We start from the raw sequence: 9,271 nt of genomic DNA, 5'->3' as shown, positions 1-9,271 counted from the left end.
AAATATCTCTATATATCAAATAATCAAAAACCTAGTTTAATGCAGTTTTTCTTGCTCACAAAATTAAGTTATAAGAAATAAGGAAACCAATGTTCAGAAAGAGATGCATACATATGTTATGAAAAAATATATAAATTAATTGACTATTTTACTATTTTTATATTACTATAATCCAGGTATCTTTTGTCCCCTTTTCGCTTCTCTTTGAGCACCCCCCCCCCACACACACAGACACATATTCATCTTCAGAAAGCAATGTAGATTTGATTGAAGATGTTAAAGATGTGTAAGGGAGATAGAGGATGAGTTTACAGCGTATTTTGCATAAATCACAAATCGAAATCCAGTTTAAATGAAGCACCTCCTACACTTTTTCCTTCTTTCCGCATTTTTCCTTCTGGGGCCTGCATTTCTCATCCCAAGTTTATCTCTCAACTTTAATTCCTCAGTTTTCTTGGGGCTCCAAATTCCTTATTATAAAAAAACAATATAGTTCTACTTTAGATTTTTCTCCTAAATTTGTATAACCAAATACATCACATTTCATAGTTGCCAACATTTACCCTTTAAAAAACTAATAGCAAGTTATAAAATATAACAACACCAATATCAAAAATTAATATATATCACATTTTTCCCTGGAAGAAACATACCTTCAGTCCTGGAGACTAGCAGAAATTCCTGGCCTCTGTCTTCTGCCATATATTTCACACCCTCTGAAACAGACAAAATCCTCTATCTCTCACTTTCCTCCAGTGTGTATCAGGTCTGCTTTTACCCTGTGGCTGAGAATTTCTGCTTCCCGAAAGGATATGGAGTTAGCTGGGAGGGTAGAGTGGGATAGCTATCTTTTTTTTTTTTTTTACAGAAATAGAACAGATTATCACTGTCCCCTCTTCCATGTAAGTGTCTTAATTATTATATGACAAGGGTAAGAATTCAATCACATTTAACATTTTTTTGTGCACTTTTGTTTTTAATGTCTATCCTCTCTTTACTGAAAATGGGTGGATGGACATTTTCTTTATCTAGTTTTAGGTGGTCCTATATCTTTTCCTGAATCTGTGCCATATTGCCTGGATTCTACTCAAAACAAAGATATAGATCTGAATGGTCTCTGCTAGCAAACAACTCTGTATATAAAAGGCAAAACCAAATGTTCTAGCTTTTTCTGATGAGGTGTGAAGACTTGCTTGTCTGATATTCTGCTTTAGTTCTACTCTAAATCCAAATAGGTATCTGAGGTTTTTTTCCATTATTTGGATTTCTCTCTTCCCTCTCTTAGGCTGTCTTCAATAGCAAGAATTCAGGCTCTTATTGGGTCTACTGTGAAATCTGAGTTTTAATAATGCTTGCTTGCTTCAGTAGAAATTGTTCTGGTAGCAATATGCTCCAAATTGGCTGACTTTTTCAATGATGTCTCATAAAATAATAACTCTCTGAAAAAGTCTCAACAAGCATGTAAAGGATAATCTTCCTTTGAAGTATAGTCACAAACTTGACCGGGGCATTCTGCTATCTCTGCTAAGTGTTCTATATATGACCAGTGTGATTAAGCGCTCAACTCCATAATAGCACATATGTGGTCTTAAGAACATGTAATATTTCTAAAACTGACCTGAATACATAATGCCTGAAATCAAGATTTCAGGCTGACATATAGAAAAAAAATCATTGGAAGAGATACAGTTAATGATCGTTTGTTATGAAAAGGATCATAGAAGTAATTTATTGACATGGATATTGAAGTCACTAGGAATATTGAAAAGTAAATAAGGTGGACAGAAATATTGGGAATCAGGAGCCTTCTCCACTCATGAATTATGGGGTGAAAATAGGAGAGAATCATGTAGCTGAATGGCTTGAAATTCAAAAAGTAGATTCTGTCTATCAATCTATGTATGTATGTATGCATCTCTCTCTCTCTCTCTCTCTCTCTCTCTCTCTCTCTCTCTCTCTCTCTCTCTCTCTCTCCTTTTCTTTCTTTCTTTCAACAAAGATCTTCACACACACACACACACACACACATATATATTTATCTACCTATCTATCTGTCATCTATCATCTATCACCTAATCTATCTATTATGTATGTATGTATGTATGTATGTATGTATGTATGTATGTATCATCTATCTATGTATCTATCTATGTATCTATCTATATATCACCAATCTATCTATCATCTGTCTGGCAAAGACTGATTTGGGAAGAGGAAATAATCTAAATGAGCCAATGGGGAACCATTTATTATTTACTATCTTTTTTGCACTGAGATAGAATTGGTCTGAGAGTAATTATCCTCCAATTGTTAAAATTATTGGACAAATGGTTTTCTTAAGGGGCAGTCAGAATTTTCTAGTTAATATGATGAAGAACATGTTATTATAAGAAATAAAAGGCAAAAGAGAATTTTCTGATCAGAGAGGAAGATTCCCAGAGGGCACTTTGAGAGGTTTGAGTTGGACAGAAATAGAAATTGGGTCAGATTGGAAAATGTTCACAGCAATATGGGAAGATTGAATTTATGGAATCTCGGAGGTGAGCCAGTGTGTGAAAGCACAAAAGAATTTGTCCAGATTGTCTATTGGAGGAGAATGGACAATTCTCTATTTCTTGCATTATGGTCCTATATATTTGATATTCATGGTAAGATGAGGGGATACACAGGCAGACATCACTCACTGCAATGATACCCTTGAGTTCGTTAGCATTGTTAAAAGATAAGCTGGGGCATGTTAAAATTTTAAGAGTTTATTTGAGCAAAGATAATTTTGAAATGGGTAGCCAAACTAGAAGAGGTTAGAAGCACTTCACAGAGGGGAACTGGGGAAAATCTTTTATACAGAAAAAAGTGAAAGCAAACTAAGGAAATTATTGATTGGCTATAGCTTAAAACCAAATGGTTGTGATGGGTTGTCCTTGGGTTTCAATTCAGTAACCTTGAGACACTTATAAGCTTAGATTCTTGTTTGCTTATGTAGGCACCATTGCATTAGAGCCACCTCAGTCTAACAGTCACCTTGTTTAATTAATTTACAGGCAGCGGATATAGGATTCTTGAGGTGAAATGGTATTAGCAGCTTGGAAAATCTGTTCCTTAGGTCTCTCCCCATTTCATTAAATAACCACCGGTGGAATTTAAGTAAGCAAGTCATTCTCTTGCGATTCTGAGTTTAAATAAGCAGCTGTATTGAGTGTATTGATTTAGCTTTTTCTTCATTTAGATTTTTGTCATCTTAATAAGCTGATTCACATTAGGAATTCATATGAGAATGAAATATTTCCCTAATGGGCACACATGCCAACTCTTTATTAAAATAATAAAAAGAACTACTTGTTCACAGGATTTAGATTATTATGTTATACATATTTGACTTAAAAAGCTATTTGCTCAATGACTACCATATGTGAATACATTTACGAAATTAAATAAAAAGTAGGAATAAATAAGACTCGATATTTTTAAGCTTACAGTCTGGTCATGGCATTGGCATTTTTATAACCTCTGTACATAACAGTTTTAGTAAAAATTATTAGAAATGTTACATAGTAAATGAACCCTTAATAATTTTGAGTTGATAAAGCCTATAAGAATTTTAATGATTTTAAAAAGGTTCTGATGTCTAGTAAGCATTTTTGTTCAGTATGAGATCTGTAAGAATTATTTTGTCTCATAGATAAAAAGCAATTTCAATGAGGACAAATTAAATACAAATAAGTAAGCACTTGATGGATTGAGAAAAATGGTTAGTGAAGACTACCAGGAAATGCCACGTTAATTAATCCTATTTAACACTTTAAAAGCTTATAAACCTATCAAGTATTCAAAAAAGGCAGCAGAAACCAAGTGTTTGACTTAGAATAGCACTGGCAATGCTAGTTTATAGATTTCAGTACTACTGGGAATTTCCCTTCAAGTGCTAAAGATTTCAGAATAATAATAACAACAATTAGCACTTAGAGAAAGTAATGGTTTAGAGCCTGTAATGGTTTAAGCGCAGCTAGGGACTATGATTAAAAAACAGTACTTGCAATTTTATCTGGAAACATCAGTAACTAGTTTCAGATTTTTAAAAAAATGTTTATTATATACACAAGACAAGTGGAAAATTAAAATTTAGTTTTTAAAAATGTTAAACATATTATTTGTAGCATCTTTCCTTGAAAATGGCAAGGTACATCTGAAAGTTTGACATGCATGTTCAGGGAACCTCTGTGAGCCACACAGAATGCTTTACAAATAAAATACTTTTCTTCCCACCAGAAGTTAATATGTTATCTCTTCCGCTGGTCTTCTAAAAGAGTTAAATGTTGGCCTTATTTTATATTTTTAACATTTTCTAATCTGTTAGGCATTTTAGGAAACCTAAAAGAGAACTTAGAAAATTTAATTATTTGTATTTAATCTTTTTAATATACCTCTTGCAGGATAGCATGTTATATATGATAAAATAATTATAGCTATAATATTAATCGTATACTCTGTACTTTCACCTTATTTATTTTTAGAGCACTGCTACAATCTGTAATCATCTTATTTATTTAATTTTTTATTACACCTTCCCACTGATCCTCTCTAGAATATTAACTCCATGGAGGCAGAGGAAGGCAGAGGAGGAGAAAGGAAGAAAGTAGATGAGAAAAGTGTTTAAAGTTGTAGAAGAGCTAACCCATACTGAGATTGTGGGAGAATCTTAAAGCTAACATCTGGAGATGGGTATGCCTACCAAGGGAGTATTTTTTTTTTTTCTTGACTCTTATGCTTTGCTGTAATCTACATATTTTCCAAGTAGAGAAGTGAATATATCTGACTCCTCAACTTCACAAACATGATCGACTTTCTTTAAAATAGAGAAATACTGAGCTCTCATTCCACTAAGACTATTGTGACATTGACATGGTCATAATTAGCTTGAGAAAAACAGTTTGAAAAAGATGATAAAGAGATCAGATAACTTGAATATGAGTGGTTACCTGTCCATGAATTCACAGTTGCCATTCTCTCCTGTCTCCACCAAGGAGACCATAGAAAAAAAACATAAAACAGGCATATTCCACTCTTCTGTTCTCCTATCCCACCAGAGCCATAGTCTCATCAATAAGACCTGCCTTGAGATCATCAAAATCAATGTCATGTATGTTACACATTTTATGAGTCAGTATAATAATCTTGGATTTCCAAGTCATGCCATATCTCCAGAAATCTAGTACCCATGCATCTCTATATCAGGGAGACAATCTTCTACGATGACCTCTGATACTCTTTTCCCTTGCTAGTTTTATTTATTTTGAGATAACTTATTATCTGATATACTCTTTGTTTACCTTGCATATTTCTATGCTTCCCTTTCACTAGAATGTAAATTCCACATGGGAGGGATTTTAGTATGTCTTCCTATCAGTTGTTTTCTAAATCTAATCTGACATACACTTTGTTTAACTTGTATTTTTCTTTGCTTCCCTTTCACTAGAACGTAAATTCCACATGGAAGGGATTTTTGTATGTCTTTCTTTGGCCATTTTCTGAACCTAGGACAGTGCCTGACACATAGTAGACTGTCAAAAATGATTTGTTGAATGGAATTTGAATGGTTGAGAGACAATGATAAATAAAATATTTTACTTTGGGGAGAGACTTTCTGCTTATTTTCTTTTTAATTTTCAATTTTGGAACAAAAAAGAATATAGTACCAAATATTGAATCACCTCTGAGTTATTACAATTCTATGTGCAACCGTGACAATTCTATTACATTTACGTTAAGTGTACCTTCTCTTGGATGCTGTGTGTCTGAGGTCCCTTGATGACATACATTCTCCCGATATTTGTATCTTGTCACACTGACTCTAACCTCAATGGAACCTAAGATTCATGTTATTTGATCTCTAATCAAGAAAAAAAATTTATTTTTTGTGGTCTTAGCAAGTTCACCAAAACACAGGTAAGTTTGGGAAACATCCTCAATACCCTATGATAGAAAACATGAGAATATGGGTGGCATCCTCGACTAAAGTTTCATCATATATACTTCAATGACAATATATTCAGTGACTCTGGTCCTATCATGGATCACTAGTTCAGAAGTAACATGTGTGTTATGAGGAGCCTAAGGGAGAAGTTTTCGAAACCAGTGCCAGACAGAAAATAAAAGAAGGTCAGTTAACTTTCAAAGCCCTACAAGTTTGTATCCCCTGGGCCAAAAAAATGCTTAATGTAGCACAATGCACTGGGGAGGGAAATCTACTTATATTTTCTATCATACTTTCTTCTCAACAGTCAAACATATCACTTTAAGGCTATCAAAACTCTATGTATCTAAAGAAATTATTCCATACTGTTGCAAGTTCATAGGAAAGTACTTCCCTGATTTGGAACACCCTGGACTATGCCAGATTCCCATCAGGAAACTTACAGAAGGAAAAAAAGTTACAAGGAAGTATGTTTTAAGTAGGCTATTTCATTCATCAAAAATGGAATAAATGAGGAAAACATATATTTAGCATATTAATGAATGAGAGAGTGAACTGCTTCTCTTCTGTACACAGGCATGGCATAGTACAGATGAACAAGGTTTTCTTTAGAAAGGTCACTAACGAGACCATGAGCTTTTCTAAGGCACTCTCATTAAAAATGCATGCCCAGCTTAATTTCTATAATCATGATAACTCAAGATCAAGCTGTCTTATGCCACAGTCAACATTTAGGAAAAAGGTAGAAGTTTGTTCTCTTGGTCTAATGCATGATTTAATTTGAGTAAAATATTAGAACAGAAATAAATATGAGAAATAGATGAAAGCTTTCCCCCCAACTTTCTCTTTTATCTTCATCTCATTATAAAAAGGTATAAGAATAAATGCCACTAAAAGTATTATTAAAATAACTGACGAAAAGCTGGTGTCACTACATCCCCAAATTACCATAATGATAGCATTACAGATCTTTGGGAAGAGCATAGCAAGGTAAGATCAAATACATCATCTCCCCTCTGACCCAAGAAAAGTCATTTTCCATGATCTAACACATAACAGATGGAGGATGACTGAGAGCTCTGTTGCTTTCTAAGCAAAAAGCAATATATGTTTTCCCATTAGGCTTATAGTAGAGATGGCTTCAGCCATTAGGTGGCTTTGTTAATCCCTCCAACTGGACTGTCCCCAAGTGTACCTCTTAATACTCACTATCAACAATATCTATTTATATGGTCAAGTTAAAGCAGATAAATATTTCTGACATTTTTCTCCTCTAAGGCAGAAAATATCACCTTAACAAATTAAATTTGAATACAATATAAAAGAACAGAGAACCCATTATATTGTAGAAGTTATATTTAGCAGTGAATTATTTGAATAAGAAACACATTATACAAAAAAGCCATTATTTTTAACTTTAAGTTATTACTTTTGAGTGTTTTATGTTGTCTTGTACGTGTCTATATATGTATTTGTGCATGTTCATGTGTGTGTGTGAGTTTGTATAACGTCTTCAAAACAACTGTGAGAAATAGATATTATTATCTTCAATTTCTGATGGAGAAAAGGTTAAGTAATTTGCCAGAAATCATAGAGCTATTAAGTGGTTTTGGCAGGACCTGAACCCGGAGCTGGCTGACTTTACAGCCTATGTTTTCTGATTACACTGCTCAACCTCTTAAAAAATACACTTTGAAGCACAGCTCCAAGCAGTGCAAACTACTGAGTCTGTATGTGGGAGAACATGAAAGACCATGGAGCAGATATACAGCTCCCCAGAATGGATGGGAATGTTTGAAAAATCTTGGGGAGCTCTTTTATATGACAGGCAATAGTCAAATGCAGTAGAGTATATAAAAAACCTACAGCCTCTGTCCATAGGACAGAGCACAGAGTAGAAAAGCACTTTGATGATTTTCCTCACCCACGCTTGGATAAATTTTCATCATCAATCGGTGCATTAATTCTATCTGGCTGCTGGAAACAGTCATTTGCTTAATAGCTCCTTTGTGACCAAGGGAGTTAATGCATAATCCCCAATGGCTTCGCTTCCAGCTGGGGAGGAGTTTAGACAGAGGAGAAAAAAGTCTAACTTCATTTTTCACAAATAATACAAGGACGAAAGTTGGAACAAACTACCTCACTAGTTTTGTTGGAAAAGAGCCCTGTTTTATTTTGACATAGGTCACGGAGATATAAGAGGCAATTTTCATGTGGAGGTATTTCCTTGAGTCAGTATAAATGTAGCAAAGAAAATGAGTGAAATACAAAATAAAAGGTTAATATTTATATTTTCTGTGTCATGTAAGATTTCTGTATTCAAAAGTTTAGACTAAACTCTAAGTAGCCGTCTTTATAACTTTATATCTTCGAAACTGTTACAAATAATTATCTAGTAACTGAAAACCAAATTTTTCACAAGATTCAGTTCTTTTCTGACCTGCACACTTAAAATAATCTATTAAATGATTATTACATATAATTAATTATAGTATAGAAATGTAATTTCTATATAAATGTAAAGACACAGTTGTAATTGTATGGTTATAATTTTCTTGTCAGGTGATAAAACAGGAAGAACTTGGCAAGGATCTTTCAGATTGTACTTTGTATGATCTACTGAAATATGACGATTTTAACTCTGACAAGCACCTGGCTCTTGAAGAATTTTATAGAACATTTCGTGAGTATGATTCATTCCCTAATTCCTGTTGTTTTTTTTTTTTCCCCTATTATCTTTACACAATATGGTATGTTTGCTTGATCTCAGAATACAAGCTGTTTTTTTTAAGAGAAGTCATATAATTGAGATAATTAAGTGTCTGGGTATATTGAAACTAGACTAAGAAAAATGATAGAGAGAGGCCAAATGTTAAAATGACTGAATCTACATGAAGGTTTTACTGGAACTTATAATAACATTTATATAGCTTTTTTGTGTTTTAATATTCTCAAAATAAACATTCAATGGAAAAATTTAAAAAAATGAAGAAACTAGGGGATTTACTGGTTCTGAAATGAAGAGATGGAAATATTTGGTAACCCAGATTCTAGTTTAAGATATTAATTCCACAATGCTGCTTTCAAAGTTGTTTAGAGCAGGAACAGCACTTGACCAATTGTCACCAAGTATCAAAAACAATTTGATTATTTACATAGTGACTTTATTTTTACTTTATTGAGAAGCTAAATTACAATAACAGGAGTATGCATATATTTTAATAAGAATTGGCATAATAATAGAAAATTATACTTATGTTAATTTAGAATAATATATATGTTTAAATTGCATAAATATTT

At 33.2% G+C, this 9,271-nt stretch overlaps 1 protein-coding gene across 3 annotated transcripts in view; it reads left to right on the top strand.

Annotated features, from left to right (window-relative positions):
- The window catches only part of FSTL5 (follistatin like 5), a 498,432-nt gene that overhangs the window by 247,999 nt on the left and 241,162 nt on the right, over positions 1-9,271 (top strand). For all 3 annotated transcript variants that reach the window (XM_006917006.2, XM_006917005.2, XM_006917004.1), the window contains exon 5: positions 8,534-8,654. In XM_006917006.2, the coding sequence (XP_006917068.1) occupies positions 8,534-8,654 (121 nt within the window). The remainder of the gene's footprint in view (positions 1-8,533; positions 8,655-9,271) is intronic.

Source organism: Pteropus alecto, unplaced genomic scaffold (assembly GCF_000325575.1).
Source record: "Pteropus alecto unplaced genomic scaffold, ASM32557v1 scaffold166, whole genome shotgun sequence".
NCBI lineage: Eukaryota > Metazoa > Chordata > Mammalia > Chiroptera > Pteropodidae > Pteropus > Pteropus alecto.
This window is presented reverse-complemented; position numbering and strand designations above follow the sequence as displayed.